The 19,593-nt window shown below is 36.5% G+C and overlaps 1 protein-coding gene across 3 annotated transcripts in view; it reads left to right on the forward strand.

The window, feature by feature from the left end:
* Positions 1-19,593, forward strand: part of TTBK2 (tau tubulin kinase 2) — a 169,629-nt gene that overhangs the window by 38,172 nt on the left and 111,864 nt on the right. Inside the window, exons 1-2 of one of the 3 annotated variants that reach the window (XM_043554115.1) lie at positions 585-698; positions 12,596-12,707. Coding sequence is in view for 1 of the 3 variants with exons in the window: in XM_043554114.1 (XP_043410049.1) it covers positions 551-698 (148 nt within the window). In the remaining 2 variants the exon portion in view is untranslated. Of the gene's footprint in view, positions 1-550; positions 699-12,595; positions 12,708-19,593 lie in introns of those variants that run through there. The other 2 variants (XM_043554114.1, XM_043554116.1) reach the window with 2 other exon arrangements.

The following is a 19,593-nucleotide window of genomic DNA, read 5'->3' on the forward strand; positions in this document are numbered from 1 at the left end:
TGGTGAACTCTGGGATAGTTTAGAACAGGAGTTTTCTGTCTCTTCTGTGGAGTCTGCTCAGTGCCTCAGAGAGGAGGATAAGTGGTGCTGAGAAGGCTGGGCTCTGGTTGCCTCACTCCCACCTCCAGCCTCTGCACATACACATCTCATCTGGGGTCCAGATATGATTTTGATTGGCAAAAAGATTTCATGGTTTAAAAGTTTACAAATGTTGCCCTAGAATTAAAATAACATATCTGGTTGTTGGGGGGCATTTGTGGCAAGCAAAACTTTCAGGCGCTGTGCTTTTTTGTGACATTTTTGATGCTGTAGACTAAATTTTAAAATTGTGGCTGAAATAATTTCATTACCTTTGTGGGCAAAACCATGGGAAAAGGTTTTGATGGTATTTGTAGGCATTTGTTTTCTTGGCATATGTGCAGTTAATTTAACGATATTGAGATCTTTTATCCTCAAATAGGGATAGTAAAATTATATACAAGAGATGAATTGGTTTCCAATTAGAATGCTCTAGTAATTTTATGTGTGTATGTTCTTATTTCCCCTGCAGTTGAGGAAGATTGGGGGTGGGGGCTTTGGAGAAATTTACGATGCCTTGGACATGCTTACCAGGGAAAATGTTGCACTGAAGGTAGAATCAGCTCAACAACCAAAACAAGTTCTGAAAATGGAGGTTGCTGTACTGAAAAAACTACAAGGTAAGCTATTTTGTATGATACACCAAACAATTTATAATTTGTTGTTACCTTTCTAAACCTCAGTTACATTCTCAAACTATTAATGAATAATCAGGAATAAACAATGCTTAGCATTTTTCTCTTGGAAATTTTATCACTAGCTAGTAGGAGTGGAGATACTGATTGCTTAGGCTAATTGGACTTTGGGAATTCCTTTTTATGGTGAACAAGGATGACAGAGTGAATTTCCTAAAACATTCTGCTTTAGAAAGTGTTTTTGTAAGTCTATTTTGGTAAAAATTTGCCTTTTTTTTTTTTTAAACCACTAAACATGAATACCTCTGAGTTGTTTCTCCTCATGTCATTGGGTGTAAATATGCTTTAATCACTAAGGAAGCTGCCTTCAAATCATACTGCAGGATGGATTAAAAATAATACTATTTGTTGTGTGGATAACTTTTTCCTGCCATGTTGTCATTTTTGAGATCTGTTTTCTACTTGGGTTCCTATTTCTTACTACAAGGATAAATAAGTTTTTTTCTGACTTTAACCCAGTCATGTAATACCCTGAATTTATTGCTAGTTTATATTCATCTTTGTATCTTCAGCTTAATGATGTAATCTGATATTACTCATATTTAAATGTTTTGTCTGAATCAATTAAATGGGGTTATTAGCACATTAAATGATCTTGTTAAGCTCTAGACGGTTTGATATTGTTATGGGACATTCATTAGTATCTAAAGGAATTTAGTGGTAACATATAGAGCAAAGGAAGTTGCTAGAATTAGTAGAAATAACTGTAGTTGGTAGAAATAGCAAGCACAAAATGCTGTGTAGCCTAGGACCTTCAAATTCATGGCTGTGTAGTCTCTAGGGTGAATGTGCTCTCTTTGTGAATTCTTGATGTTTGGAATTCTAGTAAACTAGTTTGTGTTAAGTTAATGAAGTGTGTGTGTATTATGTATTCTGGCAATGTCTGTTCTTTTAATCATTGCCCTTTGCCTAAGCTTTCTGATTATCCAGGTTTCTCTAACAATTGGCTTGTTTGATTAGAGCCTGATGCTACTAAAATTATAGATCTGTTTAATAGTTATTTTTTAGTCCAAAATTAGCTTTCCCAAAACATGAGAAATTAGGAAAGCGGTGGATAAATCAATACCTATTAGAAGAAACATAACTGGAGAAGGAAGAGTAGGGGAAAAGATGGTGCTCTCTTTTTTTTTCACCTTTTCTCCATACTCCCTGATTCTTTGGAGCTGTTCTCAGCTCAGTGACATAGAGGCCACACAAATAGGTGCGGCTGGAGCTACCAATTCCTGGGTTGCTCAGATCTTAGCAGATCTCTTTGACTCTCAGACAAGCTCATAAAGGATATGTCAGCATCAGTGTGGCCTGCACAGTGCCATTTCACCTTTCTCCTACTTGGCCCTGGGAAGATGGTTCCAGGTGAGGCAGGATATAGCTCTATAGGTCTTTCAGTAGGTTTCTTGCCTACTTTGACTGCAATTTACCCAGGATTCTATGGGATAAAGCCTGAAGATAACTTCAGTAGCTTTTTAAAAAAAATTTAATGTTTATTTATTTATTATTATTGTTAAAAATATAATTTATTGTCAAGTTAGCTAACATACAGTGTATACAGTGTGGTCTTGGCTTCAGAAGTAGATTCCCATGCTTCATCGCTTATGTGCAGCACCAGTTCTCGTCCCAACAAGTGCCGTCCTCAATGCCCATCACCCATTTTCTCCTCCCCCCATCAACCCTCAGTTTGTTCTCTGTATTTAATAATCTCTTATGGTTTGCCTCCCTCTCTGTTTGCCACATTATGGAAACAGCCCAAATGTCCATCAACTGATGAATGGATAAAGAAGGTGTGGTTTATATATACAATGGAATAGTATTTGGCAATGAGAAAGAATGAAATCTTGACATTTGTAACAACATTGATGGAACTGGAGGGTAGAATGCTAAGTGAAATAAGTCAGTCAGAGAAGGACATATATGTTTTCACTCATATGTGGAATTTGAGAAACCTAGAAGACATGGGGGAAGGGAAGGGGAAGAAAATAATGTTTGTTTATTTTTGGGAGAGACAGGATGTGAGCAGGGGAGGGGCAGAGAGAGAGGGAGACACAGAATCTGAAGCAGGCCCCAGGCTCTGAGCTGTCAGCACAGAGCCCAACGCGGGGCTCAGACTCACAAACTGTGACATTGTGACCTGAACCGAAGTCGGACGCTTAACCGACTGAGCCACCCAGGTGCCCAACTTTAATGCTAAACCCTTAGATGCTGAGGCTCTCCTTCTCTTTCTGGCTATTTTATCTTTCATACTATTAACTGACATGTTTTTTCTACCCGCTTATAACCACATCCTAGTTCTCAGAATCCTTCACTTTCCAAAAATAAATGGGTTTTTATTTTCTCGCCTGTATTTCTTCTTTTGTTTTTAAGTTTTCATTTCTATGGTCTGTATTTCAATGAGGCAGCTCTTGACTCTCCTTGGCTTTCTCACTTATGCCTTCTGCGTATTTAATGCTTCACAACTTCTTTTTGTTGAAAGTGCTTTAGAATTTGGGCCTTTTTGAGAACATTTTTATGGGGCTGACTTGCTTGCCTTCCTTTTGATATAATGACTTCTTACTCACTGACCCCAATAAAAAGGCTAAGTGTATAAGGGGAAGATATACAACCAGAGGCTAACCCTTTAAAGGATGCGGGGCTCAAACTCACAAACTGTGAGATCATTAACTGAGCCAGAGTCGAATGCTTAACCCACTGTGCCACCAGGTGCCCCAGGATTGGTTGGTTTTTAACTGATGTTCAATTTTTGATAGGTAGTATAAGGATTTGTTTCTTTATAAGATAAAAAGATATTTTAAGGTGAATTTAGCCAGAGCCCTGTTTTATTCCTTGTAATACATCAATCCCCCTTTTCAAAATTCTCACAGTTTTTTTTTTTTTTTCCTGGATTCCTTCAGTTCTCAATTTTCTCTCAGTCTAACCCTGTATTTCCTTAGCTCATGCACAACTCTCATTACTAGTATGATCCTTTCTCACCGGCCCTGAAGTGTGAAGGCCTTAGCGTTTTACCCCATCTTTTCTTCTAAATCACCTCCCTATGCTACTGTCTCAGATTACTCTATTTTCACAGCTTTCTGAACCATTCTGGATGTATCCTACAATTCTCTATTGAGTCAAGTTTGACTCCTGAATTGTACTTGGTTTTTAAAAATGTGTTTGAGGGGCGGTGGCTCAGTTGGTTAAGTGTCCAACTTTTGATTTCGGTTCATGTCATGATCTTGTGGTTCATGAGTTCCAGCCCTGCGTTGGGTTCTGTACTGACAGCACAGAGCCTGCTTGGGATTCTTTCTTTCCCTTTGTCTCTGCCCCCTCCCTGCTTGTGTGCTCACTCTCTCTCTCTCTCTCTCTCTCTCTCTCACAAAATAAATAAATAAACTTAAACAAATAAATAAAAATATGTTTGAATGCGTTAGTTGCTACTAGACTAAACCATGTCTGTAGGCAGTACTTCTAGTACTAGATAGTACGTCTACACTTAGTTATTATTTTGTAAAGTATCCTAGTAAATAGAACCATACAACTTAATAAGCTTTTCTTTTTAGTGATATATATCTGTGTATAATTTATTTGTGTTTCTTCCTTGTCTCCATTTGGACTTTACTGTTTTCGAACCTTTTTCAATTCAATTGCTTTGAAACTTAGAGCTAAGAGGATAATTGCCTCCCTTGTCTGTTAGATTCCTTTTCCTTTCTTTTCTCCCATCTTCAATACATGTTTGTAGCAATATCCTAGCTATCTTCACTTCTCCATTTTAATGGCCCTCTTGAGTTGTATTTCACTATACCATTTTTTTTTGTTTTTGGTCTTTTTAGTAAGTATAGTTTTATTTGCGCTGCTGGTGTAAGAGGAAAAAACCTTCTGTCTCATGACTTCAAATTGATCACCAGTAATTCTGTAGGACCTCAGAAACCTATCATCAATGCTTTTTATAAAGATTCCTATTCCATTTATAAAATTTTGATACATAGCTATAATCCTGCAGCAAGACAGGCAAATCTTAACTTTGCTATTTTCCCTAATTTTTATTATGAAAAAATTTAAATATACACAAAGATGGAAATAATTATATAAAGAACATTCTTTGTACCCAGTACTCAACTTTGATGTATCAGCACTTGGACAGTCCTGTTGCAGCTATATCCTACTCCTTCAACACTCTTTGCCACCTTGCTGGAGTAATATTTAAGAAATATTTAAGAAATGCTAGGTTGCTTCTGCATCCTGGTGCTTCTTCTGGGATATGTTTGTTATAATTGGTGAGCCAGTATTGATACATTATTATAACTAAGATCTATAATTTGTGGTAAGGTGCTCCTTTTTTAATATAACATAAACAGTAGTTTTATTTATTTTTTTTTTTAATTTTTTTTTCAACGTTTTTAATTTTATTTTTGGGACAGAGAGAGACAGAGCATGAACGGGGGAGGGGCAGAGAGAGAGGGAGACACAGAATCGGAAACAGGCTCCAGGCTCCGAGCCATCAGCCCAGAGCCTGACGCGGGGCTCGAACTCACGGACCGCGAGATCGTGACCTGGCTGAAGTCGGACGCTTAACCGACTGTGCCACCCAGGCGCCCCATATAAACAGTAGTTTTAAACACCTATCAAATACAAGTTATTCCTCAATACCATCTAAAATCTATGCAGTGTTTAATTTCTCCCATTGTATCAAAAATATCCTATTGTTCTGTCTTTGAGGCCTATTGATACCTTGTCAGCACTGATGGGGAGGGAAGGAACTGGTGAGTGAGCAGGACTGAGAGGCATGCTTTGACTCTTGACTATAGCATTGACCAGTGGGAAGTGGCAGAAGTATAACATATAGAAAAACATAAGTTGTAGTTGACAAAAAAAGTGACATCTGAGGAATCAGGACCAACTCCACCATCCACTGCTGTGTGAACCTAACCAGTCCAAGCAGGCTCCGTGATATCAGCCCAGACCCCGACGCAGGGCCTGAATTCACAAACCATCAGACCATGACCTGAGTCCAAATCAAGAGTCAGATGCTTAACCGGATGCTTAACTGACTGAGCCACCCAGGTGCCCCTGCATTTATTTGTTGGAGAAATGAAGTTCTTAGTTCTATTTTATAGAATAGTCCAAATTCTGGATTTGGCTAATCACATACTTGGGGTGCCTTTTAACATGTTTCTCTAGCCTCTGTGTTTCCTATGAACTGGTAGTAGATACATAGAGCTTCGGTGAGATTCATGTTGTGATTGCTGTTGTTTTTGGCAAGAGTACATTGTCTGGATATATTGTTTCCATAGGGGTTACAAAATAGTGATTTTTCTGATTCTTTTATTTCTACCAAATTTCTGAAGTGGAATTATTCTATCAAGTTAGAACTTTATTTCATCAGCTCTGTGTTTCCCCTGAAACATAGTTGCTAAAAGAAGGGCAGGGTAAAGACTTGATTTTTGATCCTTCTTATTTTCCAGTTCTCAGAATAATGAGCTTTGTGCCCTATATGACCAGTGAATTTTTTTGTTTTTGTTTTTGTTTCCAGAATCACCATGAACTCAAGGATTTTTATGTATTTTGTTTCAACTCATTGCAGTCATTGTTATTTTGATGCTCAAATTTTCGTGTCTTTGGCTAGTAGAAGCCCTTTCAAGTTGGTTGCTGTGTCTTTCTAACTCCATTGTTCTTTGATATCATCTTTCCTTTCTGGCACAGGCCATATTTCAGGCTTTCCTTGAACTTTCCCCCATGTTATTGTTGGAATCTGGAACTCTGTTTCTCCAGGAAACCCTATTTCCTTTTATTGGGAAATAATTGAGATTACAATATGGCAGTAGGGCACTAGTTGCTATTGGGCCAACACATTTTTCTCAATAGGTTTTAATAACCACTAGATTCTGTCTGGTTTATTCTTAATGTGTACTTTTTAATGTGTTTGAATTATTTATTTATTTTTTAAAGTTTATTTATTTTGAGAGAGATAGTGTGTGCACACACAGAGGAAGAGCAGAGAGAGAACTAGAGAGAGAATCCCAAACAGGCAACATACTCATTGTGGAGCCCGATGCCAGGGCTCCATCCCAGGACCATGAGATCATGACCTAAGCCGAAGTCAAGAGTTGGCTGCTAAACTGACTGAGCCACTTGGGAGCCCCTGAATTATTTAATTTTTTTATAAAAAAAATTTTTTTTTTTACAAATTAAAAATTCTGTTTAATTATATTTAAGTATTTCTCAATGTGTCCAAAATTGTTTACAAGTTTTCCTTGTATTTATAACAAATCTGAATAGAAAAAATTTTTTTTTTTCAATGTTTATTTATTTTTGGGACAGAGAGAGACAGAGCATGAACGGGGGAGGGGCAGAGAGAGAGGGAGACACAGAATCGGAAACAGGCTCCAGGCTCCGAGCCATCAGCCCAGAGCCTGACGCGGGGCTCGAACTCACGGACCGCGAGATCGTGACCTGGCTGAAGTCGGACGCTTAACCGACTACGCCACCCAGGCGCCCCTGAATAGAAAATTTTAATAAAATGTAGGTCTAATTTAAGAAAACTTTAAATGAACCATTCATGTTTAAACTCTAATATCAGTTATTTCTTGGCAGTTAGTAATTTTGTGTCAAATAATTATTCCAGGTTCATATTTAACCTTTAGTGTTACGCTTTTATCCCGAGACTGCATAAGAATATGCAAATTTAATGAAGAGAATGGTTTTTTTAGACACAGTGAAAATCTTCCAGTTTAGAAGGTTCTTACCTTGGATAAATAGGCACTTTTAGCCTCTAGGAGTATTTAATAAGGTGATTCTTAAATTTGCTCTGTATCCAAAGCATCTGAAGATCTTGTCAAACGGAAAAGGAGTTCCCACTCAGAGACTTAACAGATTCAGAGTCTGTGAGCTGCCTTCTTCAGCTTTCTTGGTCATTCTAATGCACACACAAGTTTGAGAGCAAATCCTTTAGAAGGTTCTTGAATCAAGAGACTTTACAGTTTCTTCCTTGTCAGTCCTCTTTTTTAAATTTAATTTAATTTTTTTATTTTAAAAATTTACATCCAAATTAGTTAGCATATAGTACAACAGGAGTAGATTCCTTAGTGCCCCTTACCCATTTAGCCCATCCCCCCGCTCCCCACACTCCTCCAGTAACCCTCAGTTTGTTCTCCATAAATATGAGTCTCTTCTGTTTTGTCCCCCTCCCTGTTTTTATATTATTTTTGTTTCCCTTCCCTTATGTTCATCTGTTTTGTCTCTTAAAGTCCTCATGTGAGTGAAGTCATATGATTTTTGTCTTTCTCTTAGCATAATACCCTCCAGTTCCATTCACGTAGTTGAAAATGGCAAGATTTCATTCTTTTTGATTGCCGAGTAATACTCCATTGTGTGTGTATATATATATATACGCACCACATCTTCTTATCCATTCATCCATTGATGGACATTTGGGCTCTTTCCATACTTTGGCTATTGTTGATAGTGCTGCTGTAAACATGGGGTGCATCTGAATTGTTTATTTTTTTTTTATAAAAAAAATTTTTTTTAATCTTAATTTATTTTTGAGAGAGAGTGGGAGACACAGAATCTGAAGTAGGCTCCAGGCTCCGAGCTGTCAGCACAGAGCCTGATGCAGGGCTGGAACTCATGGACAGTGAGATCATGAAGTCAGATGCTTAACTGACTGAGCCACCTAGGTGCTCTTGAATTGTTTATTTTCAAAAATACATTGTGTTGGGGGCTCAGTTGGTTAAGCATCTGACTTTGGCTCAGGTCATTATCTCTCGGTTTGTGGGTTCGAGCCCCACATTGGGCTCTGTGCTGATAGCTCAGAGCCTGGAGCCTTCTGTCTCTCTCTCTTTCTCTCTCTCTCTCTCTCTCTCTCTGTGTCCCTCCCCTCCATTTGTGTGCGTGCGCGCGCGCTCTCTCTCTCGCTCTCTAAAATAAATAAATAAAACATTAAAAAAAATAGGGTCACCTGGGTGGCTCAGTTGGTTAAGCGTCTGACTTAGGCTCAGGTCATGATCTCATGGTTTGTGCTGACAGCATAGAGCCTGGAGCCTGCTTCAGATTCTGTGTCTCTCTTTCTCTCTGCCTCTCCCCCACTTGAGCTCTGTCTGCCTGTCTCTCTCTCAAAAATGAATAAAAAATAAATAAAATAAAAATACATTTGTGTTCCCTTTTAAATTGCAAGCTATTTAAAGAATTATATATACTTAAACTTGACATATATATTATGTTCAGGAGCAAAATGGTAGCACCAATTAGCTTTGTATTTGGTGATAGCATACATTTGTAAATGGCAATATGAGAGAGTAAGAAAAATAACTTCTATTTCTGGTAATTTTCTTTATAAACTTTTTTTTTTTTTTTTGGTAAGTAAAAAAAAAAAAAAAAAAAGTTTAGATGATCACAGCTTAGATTCTCCAAACCATGTTGGATAGAGATTTAACTCTTTATTGTTATAAAAAACAGTCACTTGGGGGGCGCCTGGGTGGCACAGTCGGTTAAGCGTCCGACTTCAGCCAGGTCACGATCTCGCGGTCCGTGAGTTCGAGCCCCGCGTCAGGCTCTGGGCTGATGGCTCGGAGCCTGGAGCCTGTTTCCGATTCTGTGTCTCCCTCTCTCTCTGCCCCTCCCCCGTTCATGCTCTGTCTCTCTCTGTCCCAAAAATAAACGTTGAAAAAAAAAAAAAATTAAAAAAAAAAAAAACAGTCACTTGGCTCTTCCAGAAAATCATTTCTATTTGGTTTAGAAGTTTTTTATTTTTGGATATAGGTGGTTCTACTGTTTTGGGAATTCAAGAGTATTATAAAATTACTGTTTTATACTTAGTATATCTTTTTATCAAAGAAGCTTTCTTGGATCTTTAAAAGTTTAGATTTTGTTTATTTGCTTCTAATTACTATATAACGATGTATCTAAGCATAAAATAGTTTTTCTTTAAAAGTATCCTACAGATCAGATTTCTCACTAATTCTTATGTGAAAGCGCCTTCCATAATGTGTTCAATCTAATGAAGTTTATGGTGTTTAAAAATCACTGCTTAAATCAATGAGTGACTTAGAAAGTTGTCTAGCTTTCCTGCCCCATTTTAACTCTACTTCGTTCTGTGAATGAAATAAAGCATCATCTTATCTCTTGTACTCTTTCATTATGCACCAACTTGAGTAAAACTGAAGTTTTTCTCTTTATCTTAGATGAGAAGATAATTTATAAACTAAGTTTTTTCTCCTCTAGATTCTCTAAATGCAAGTATAGAAAGATCCTATTAATATCAAAAGATAATAGGGGGTGCCTGGCTAGTTCATTTGGTTATAGCACATGACTCTTGATCTCAAGGTTGTGAGTTCAAATCCCACATTGGGCATGGAGGCTACTTAAAAAAGTAGAGTAAATGCCATTGTTTGATAATCAAGTAATTTTATTATTTTTATTTTTATTATTCTCAGTTGAAATAGCTGGGGATTAATTTTTCTTGCCCCACATAAATGTAGAGGAAAACTACTTTGGTATAGCCCTTAAAAAGGAATTGATTTTGTTTTGACTTCTGGGGAAATTTTTTCACTCTGTTATATTGGTCTTGCATTTTATTTTTGCCTTGGAGACTGCAGAGCACAAGCTGAGAGTTGGGAAGAAGGATTGTTAGTACGGAAGAGCAGCAGTACCTCTTCTGCCCTCCTGCTTGAAGTCTCTAGCTTCTGCTGCAAAGTATGACTACTCCCTTTCCCCAGTTGTAAGAATGAGAGACAACGTCTTTTTTGGATTAGACTACTGGTCTGTCCAGTATAGAAGACTGTCTGTGAAAGTTACTCCAAAGTGCTTGCCCTCATCATGGTGCATCTGTACCATCAAAGGGTGTTAGAAGATCTCTGATAACTCCTTTTGTGGGAGAACAGAGTAATTGAACTCTGGGACTAAAAGGTTAGAGATAAACCCTCACCCTTTATTATATCATCTACCCATTTATTAACCTGTCATCTGCTCTTTTGTTTATTTCATCTGGTACTTCTTTTCCCTAAAGTAATTTTTGCTTGCCCTGGTTAAGGTTCATTTGTTCCATCAAAGATGTGTTAGGAGATCTCTGAGAACTTTATCTGTTCAGTGCATTTATTTTAATATTCTCTACTTGGAAGATTTAACATTATCTGCCAGCTTGGGGATTTGTCTATTCATTACTCTGGACATATAGAAATAGAATAGTTCTAGGTTATTTAAGGAGCAGAGTTCCATTTTCTTGAAAGGGAATATAATGTATATATGTTTGTCTTTGTATATACATATGCACATATAGTTATATGTGCTTTATAAGCACAGTGAAAGTCTGGAATCATACAGAGCTCAAGAAGCCATTGGAAATGGTTATGTTTGGGTATTGGCATTAGGAAGGACCGGGAAAGGAGAGGATCTTTTACTGTAAAGCTTTTCATATCCCTCAGTGCTTAAGAAATTGAAAAGAATTATGCAAATCTTTCTTTTATAGTAAAAATGTAGTATAATGATAATAAATGTCTTCGGAATCCATTCTTACTCTTTATCTACTGTTTACATTTCTGAATGATTGAAAATACATGGTGAATTAATGAAGTGTAGTGTGATATAATAAAAAAAACTGTTTTGTGTTATGAACTTGCTTTATAAACGGTTAGTAATATCTTATTTGTGGAGAGATCTGTAGAGTGTTTGAGAGCTGACTATATGCTAGGAGTTGGGGTACTGAATGCTAGGCTCATTCATACTTATCTTGTTTTACTATCTTCTGTCTAGTTCGTGTGTAAGACCTCGCTCTTTTTTTTTTTTTACAACCCTTTTTAAGGGTGTAAGTATTCACAGTACAAGATTTAAAAATCAAACAGAAGAATAAAGTAAAAAGTAAGTTTGCTTTCTCTTAGCCCCTCACTCTCCTCCAAAATTAACCATTGTTACTAGTTTCTTTTGTTTTTTCCAGAAATAGTACATATTATAATCAGCTATTTATCTATCTTTACGCATGCATATATATAATCATGTGATACATATTCTATATATAAATCATGGAATCATAATCATTTATAAAATCCTTTGATTACATATGACATGACTTTTTGCGTGTGTGTATGTAAAATTTCCCTCTCTTACCCATATGCCTCCACAATACGTGCAATCATATTGTATATATATTTGTTCTGCAACTTAACATGATCCCTAAGATTCAGGCAGTAACACTCATTTTTTATGCACCTTTATGTTCTGCAGCAGGAATAATTGTTCAAACATACTGATTGCATCATAGCATTCCCAACCTTTGCTAAAACAATTCAGGGGCTTCCTTTTCTCAGGTAAAGTCCAGCCACCTTAACCTGGCATACAAGACCTTGAATTGGTTCCTGCCCGCTTTGCTTGCCTCTTGAAACTCTTGGCTTAGACTTGGAGTGTTGGTCATCCTCCAACTTTTTTCAGTTTTTTAAACAGTTTATAACCTCTTCTCTGCAATCTACTTCCTCTGTTTTGTACTTTGGATAACTCCTACTTTTTTTTTCTTCTTTTAACAAATTTCTAACAGTCGTAGCATTTACAAAAATCCACAAGTAAAATAAGATTTAAAGAAATAAAGCAAAGTACAATTAAAAACTTCACTTTTTTCATAAGCATATAATATCCAAAAGAATATATGCTTAAAAAATGTGATTCCAATGGCTTACTTATTTCCTTTTTCACAATAAGGTTAATATAGGATTTGCTTATTTTTAATTTTTAATTTTGTATAATCAAAGTTATATAAATAGATTCAGTAATTAGTTCCTCAAAGTTATTATGAAAAGCAGTAGTCCAGGTTCTGGTTCCAGATAAGATGGAGTAAGCACACTTCACCCTGTCTCTCCCACTGAATGCAGCTATAAAACCTGGACAGAGTGCTTGGAGTGGCTATTTGAGGACTCTGAAAAATAAATAGTAGGAGGCAGATTGGGGAAGAAGACCAGAATTCAAAGTACCACTGAACCGGCGGTGAGTTTACCATTTCTTTCCTTCCAGTATGCCCCAGCCTGAACTTAATGTATCCTGAAACTTGGAAGTGAGCATTATTAACGCGACAGAAAAACTACCAGGAGAAGCCCTCTAGTTCTGACTCAAGGAGCTCCGGGAAGGGGTCTCCTAATGCTCAGAGAAAATGTGGCAATACCGCATCATTCTTTTTTTCTTCTTTTTTTCCTTTTCTTCATTTTCTTGCACCCCAGGCCTCAAGCAGTCCTTGGGAGCAGCTGCAGTGGCCTCAGTGGGGGCAGGCAGGAGCCTAAATCTCAGAGGGAGGGGAAGTTTCCTCTCAGATTGGAGGAGCTCTGGTCTCAAGAGAGTGAGGTAAATCCCATGGCTTTTCTGCTCCTCTGCTCTTTTTTGTTGCTTGGCCCAGTCTTGAGGAGTACATGGCAGAGTGGGGTTAATGAAGCCTCAATTTTCTGCTGGAAAGCTGGAAAAGGAGAGCCCCGGGGAACCAAGAGATTGCAAGAAAATGAGGAGTTTGGGAAACTGACTACTTAAAGTTACTTATGGAATCATGAGTTGACTTCCAAGCTGTACCTACCTGAGTCTGATCCTAAACAGCATACAGAAACATTGAGGACTGAAATACGGGATAGACCACCCCTTAACTCCCAAACTAGACACTACGTGGGACAGTTATAAAACACATTCAGTATGACTCCAGAGGGTTTGAAAACTGAATTGAAATTGGAAATAGAACCCACAGGAGGCTGGTCAGAACTTGAAATGTGAACCCAACTGGTCAGTTATTGTCCAAAACAAAAACACCAACATTCTTAGTGGGACTTAAATAGGACCCAGAGTATCATAAAGTAATATTCCAAGTGTCCAGAATACAATCTAGAATTACTCAGCTTAAAAAGAATCAGAAATATTGAACTCACATGGGAAAAGACACCTGACAGATGGTGATCACACATATGCTAAAATTATCTGAAAAATAGTTTTAAAATCAGCTATTATAACCATGTTCCAGGATTGAGTGAGAAGATAGAAAGTCTCCGCAAAGAAATAGAAGATATGAAGAACTAAATGGAGAATTTAGAACTAAGAAATACAATAATGGAAATGAAAACTCATTAAATCAGCTCAATAGCAGAGTAGACATGACAATGAAAGAGTCAGTGCATTTGAAAATAGATAAACAGAAATGATGTAATTTGAAAACAGAGGAAAACAGTTAAAGAAATACACAGCCTCAGGGACCTACGAGACTATGATAAACTCTTAAATTTGTATCATCAGAGACCCAGAATGAGAAGAGAATGAGTGTGGTCCATCAAAAATACTTGAAGAAATAATGGCATAGAGATTGGAAAGAAGACATAAAACTGTCCCTATTTGCAGATGGCATAATCATCTATATAGAAAATCCCAAGGAATCCATGAAAAAATTCCTAAAGTAGTGAGTTTAGCAAGTGATTCATGGTCAACTCAGAAAAAGCAATCATATTTCTATATACTAGTGATAAACAATTAAAAACTGAATTTAAAAAACTTTACGTAGCTCCCCCAAAATGAAACACTCAGCTATAAATGTGACAAAATATGTGTAAGATCTCTATGCTGAGAATTATAAAACCCTGATTAAAAAAAAGAAAAGATTTAAGTAAATGGAGAAATATGTTGTATTCATGAATTTGAAGAATCGCGATAGTAATGATGGTGGTTTTCCCCAAATGATCTATAGATTTAAAGCAGTATTGATAAAAAAAAAATCCCAACAGCACTCTGCCTAGTTATAAACTGATTCTACAATTTCTAAAGAAAGGCAAAGGACCTAGAATAGCCAAAACAATTTTGAAAAAGAAAAATGTTGGAAAAAATGAAACTACATGATTTAAAAACAGCATGATGCTATCATAATCAAGACTTTATTGGCAAAGGAAAGAGCTGTAGCTCAATGAGATAGAATAGAGATTCCAGAAATAGGCCCACACAAATATGGCCGATAATTTTTTATAAAGTTGCAAAATGGAAAAGGAATAATCTTTTCAATAAGTGGCGTTGGAATAATTGGACATCAACATAAAAAAATAATGAACCCTGATCTAAACCAAACATATTATACAAAAATGAACTTAAAATGTACCACACATTTAAATTTGAGACATAAAGCTATATAGCTTTTAGAAGAAAACGAGAAAATCTCTGTGTCCTGAGTGTAGACAAGAAGTTCTTGGACATGAGACCAAAAGCATGATTCATGAAAGAAGAAATCGATGAATTGGAGTTTATCAAATGAAAAACATTGCTTGTGAAGATGCTACTAAGGGAATGAAAAGGCAAATTATAGGCTGGAAGAAAATACTAGCGAGTCACATACCTGCAAAGGACTTCTATTTGGAATATGTAAAGAACTTTGAAAACTCAATGGTAAGAAAATAAGCCATTTAAAAATGTTTAATAGGCTTTGGCAGAGGGGATATAGAGTGGCAGATCAGCTCATGGAAAGATGTTTAGCATAACTAGGTATTAGGAGAATGCAAATTAAAGCCATGGTGAGTTACCATTGCACATCCATTACGATGGCTTAAATTAAAACTGTTAACTGTACTAAATACTGAGGAGGATGTGGAGCAACTGGAACTCTCACATTGTTGGTGGAGTTGCAAAATGATGCAGTTCTTCTAGAAAGCAATTAAACAGATACTTAAAAAAGTTAAATATGAATTTACTGTGTGATCCATCAGTCCTACCCATAGGCATTTACCCTTGAGCAATAAAAATTTGTGTTCATATAAAAGCAGATACAAGAATATTTATATCACCTCTATTCTTGTCAAAAATGTGTAATTCAAAGAGTGAATGGATAAATCAAGGGTGGTAAATCCACATACGGTGGAATACTGTTTGGCAATAAAAAAGTGTGAACTCCTAATTCTCACAACTCCTGATTTCCTCTTCTTAGGGGAGTCTCTCCAGGGACCTCCTAGTCAGCTCCAGTCAGGCATTTTTGATCTGTTCACAAGTATCATCCTTGGATCACACCTCAGTGTCTCCATGGGGATTCCCTTTGCTTCTTTTATACTGTATGCCTTGTTGAATCCCTTTTCTTTTGTGTTTATTCTCATTTAGTGAAGCACTTCTACTAGCTCCCTGAGTAAAGGATGCATGGGAGGTATGTGTTTGGGACCTCTCTTGCATGTCTGGAAGTGTTTTTATCCTACTCTGATGTTCAAATGAAAAACTGGCTGGATTTAGAATTCTGTATGGAAAATAATTTTGCTTCCAAAATTTGTCTTCATACTCACTGTAGTGGTTAAGTATAATTCTATTATGATTCTTGTCACTTTGGCAATATCTAATTTTTTTCTCTTTTTCCCCCAGGGTTTTTCAATTTCATGATGATATGCCATGGTATGGGTGTGTTTTAATCTAGTATGCCTGTTTGTGTGCTTTATTTAAACTTGTGATCTGAAGGTTTCTCTTGGGAAGTTTTCTTGAATTATTTTGTTGGTGGTTTCCACCCCCTTCATTATTATTATTATTATTATTATTATTATTATTATTATTTTCCTTATACTGGGCCTTGGAATGGTTCCCTAATTCTTGGTTTCTTCTCTCTTATTTTTACATATGCTTGTTTGTACATATCTGTGATAGACAAGTACATTTTTTAAGTAGGGTAATGAAATTGTGCTTATTTTATTCATTCTAACCACAAAAGCCTGGTAGTTTTAAATTGGCAGTTGTGATAGAATAGAGAGTTTTGTTTAAAAGGTAGAATTCCCTGTGATGGCTATCTAGATTGAAGAGATGGAAACTTTTGCCTTTGACTCCTGGTGAGCTACTATAACCTAGGTAATTGTTGATGGGCAGCCTCTTGAGTGCTAAGAGGAGCCTTTGTTCCTTAAACTCCTTGGCTCAATTTTTTTCTGGGGACTTGGTTTAGAGGGCTCACCACTTTTGTTTTGTTTTGTTTTGTTTTGTTTTGTTTTACCGATAGGTTAACTCAGTCAAGCTCTAAGCTCTGTGATGCATTCTAATCCATCGAATCTATTGATTTCTCACAGTGCTTATTCTTTGTTCTTAGAAGCTGTCATTTGATCTCATATTGTCATATTGTATAGTGAGTTCATTTCTTTCAACAAAATTGTAGATTCTTTGAGGACAGGACCTATGCCTTTTATTTTTCTGTCTTGGTATAAGTACTTCATGAACTGTTTTTGTTAGGTTGGGTGTGGTTTGTTTGGTGGTGGTGCAAATGGGTAAATAAGAGGAGTAAATGATAGGTGGGTAAGGAAGCTAGGACTGATTTTCTTGTGTCTTTGGCAGTACAGTAGCCCAGCTTTGCAGAATCCCAGTATTTGCTAGTTTGCCACTGAGCTGGAATTTATTCTTTAAGTTACAGAGCATCCCCATTAGTGGGTTTGGGATACTTTTAACTCAGCTCTTCACTTTATTACTAAATGGCTTTTTTATTTTGAAAGGAAAATGATTGATGCCTCTTTCTGATTTTTTTACTGTCTTCTATCATATAAAAATAACATACAGTTATTTGCCTTTTGCATGACATTATTATTCATTAATATTTAATGCTAGGATGTAGACCACCACACCATCACTTGCCATAGCTTTTTAAGCTCTTGGATTGAAAGCAAAGGTAGTAAATTATCATTTGAAATTGTAGGAACACCATTTGCAACTACGTGGATGGAACTGGAGGGTATTATGCTAAGTGAAATTAGTCAGAGAAAGACAAAAATCTTATGACTTCACTCATATGAGGACTTTAAGAGACAAAACAGATGAACATAAGGGAAAGGAAACAAAAATAATATAAAGACAGGGAGGGAGACAAAACAGAAGACACTCATAAATATGGAGAACAAACTGAGGGTTGCTGGAGGGGTGTGGGAGGGGGGATGGGCTAAATGGGTAAGGGTCATTAAGGAATCCTGAAATCATTGTTTCACTATATGCTAACTAATTTGGATGTAAATTTTAAAAAATAAAAAATAAAATTAAAAAAATGAAGTAAGAACAAGAAGATTCATTAGGTTTTATGCATTTATTTTAAAGTACCAGCATATCTATTTCTTTAAAAAAATATTTTGGACAGTAAGGAAGGGTTTGTCACTACTTGCCTTAGATGAGTAAAAATCCTTTTTAATATCACAATTAAAATCGGTGTTTAACTACCAGGGTTCCATCTTGCGTATAATATCCAAAGATAGTATCTACCTATTTAAATTAAGTCTACTTCTTACTGTCTTTTTCGGGTGGAGATATCACGGATTATTTCATTTTGCGCAGTTTGGTGACAGACCACAAACATTCCTTATTGGGTTATATTGGTCAAGAGCTAGAAAATTAAGAGAAGGACTTAGTGGTGGTATTTTGAAGGGTTGGTAAAGATTTGGTTTGTATATTCAGAATTCCTTTCCTCTCTTAAAGGATTTCTTTAACGTAAGAGACATATAAACACGAAGTTAAAATTGATTTGTTATATACTTCCATCCTATATTTTCTTGAGGTCAACCATCTATGACTTTTAGTGATCAGCGCTACCTTGCTGATTGTCTTCTTTCTCTGCTTTCGTCTCTGCACCAGACTTGATCGCTCTTTTTCAACTCTGGGAAACTTACTTTAATTTTCTTGTTTTTTCCCCTCAGGGCTTTGGTAGGTGACTAATTTGCTAATACCTGAAAATCTAATCCTGAATTTTAATTGGTTGATATTACCTCTTACAGGGATACTTAGATTTAAGAGTTGTATTTGATTTGAGGAAATGAGGTTGAGGGGGAAAATGTGAGCAAAAACCAAAGTAGCACATTTGAGAAGGAGAATAAAAAAAGAAACTGGCTTCATTAGCGTGTATGATACATGTTGAAGAACTGAGGTTTGGTAAGTAATGTAGAATTAATTGTGAATTTCAGGTTCACCATTTTATTTCATTGCATTGCATTGCATTTATTTTTCCAGAAAATAAATGTTTAAAAACTTTTAATCCCAGTACAATAACATAGAGCATTATATTAGTTTCAGGTGTACGATATAATGATTCAACAATTATATACATTACTCCGTGCTCGTCATAATAAGTATACTCTTAATCTCCTTCACCTCTTTCACCTGCCCTCCCCCCCCCCCCCCCCACCATCCACTTCTTCTCTGGTAACCACCAGTTTGTTCTCTGTAGTTAACAGTTCATTTTTTGTTTGTTTGTCTCCTTTTTTTTCTTTGTTTATTTGCTTTGTTTCTTTAATTCCACATATGTGTGAAATCATATAGTATTTACCTGTCTCCGGTTGACTTCTTTCACTTAGCATTATATCCTCTAGATCCATCCACGTTTTTGCAAATGGCAAGATTTTATTCTTTTTTACGGCTAGGTAATATTCCATTGTGTGCACGCATACATGTGTGCATGTGTGTGTGTATCTTATATCTTCTTCATCCATTCATCTGTCGATACACACTTGGGTTGCTGCCATAATTTGGCTATTGTAAATAATGCTGCAATAAACATAGTGGTGCATACATCTTTTCGAATCAGTGTTTTTGTATTCTTTGGGTAAATACCCAGTAGTGTGATTACTGGATTGTAGGGTGGTCCTAGTTTTAATTTTTTGAGGAACCTCCATACCGTTGTCCACAGTGGCTGCACCAGTTTGCATTCCCACCAACAGGTTCCTTTTTCTCTACATCCTTGCCAACACTTGTTGTTTCTTGTGTTGTTGATTTTAGCCATTCTAACAGTGTGATATCTCTTTATAATTTTGATTTGCATTTCTCTAATGGTTATTGATGTTGAGCATCTTTTCATGTGGGCTATCTATATGGCTTCCTTGGAGAAATGTCTGTTCATGTTTCTGACCGTTTTTAATTGAATTATTTGGGGTTTTTT

This window comes from Prionailurus bengalensis, chromosome B3 (assembly GCF_016509475.1).
Source record: "Prionailurus bengalensis isolate Pbe53 chromosome B3, Fcat_Pben_1.1_paternal_pri, whole genome shotgun sequence".
Classification (NCBI taxonomy): Eukaryota; Metazoa; Chordata; class Mammalia; order Carnivora; family Felidae; genus Prionailurus; species Prionailurus bengalensis.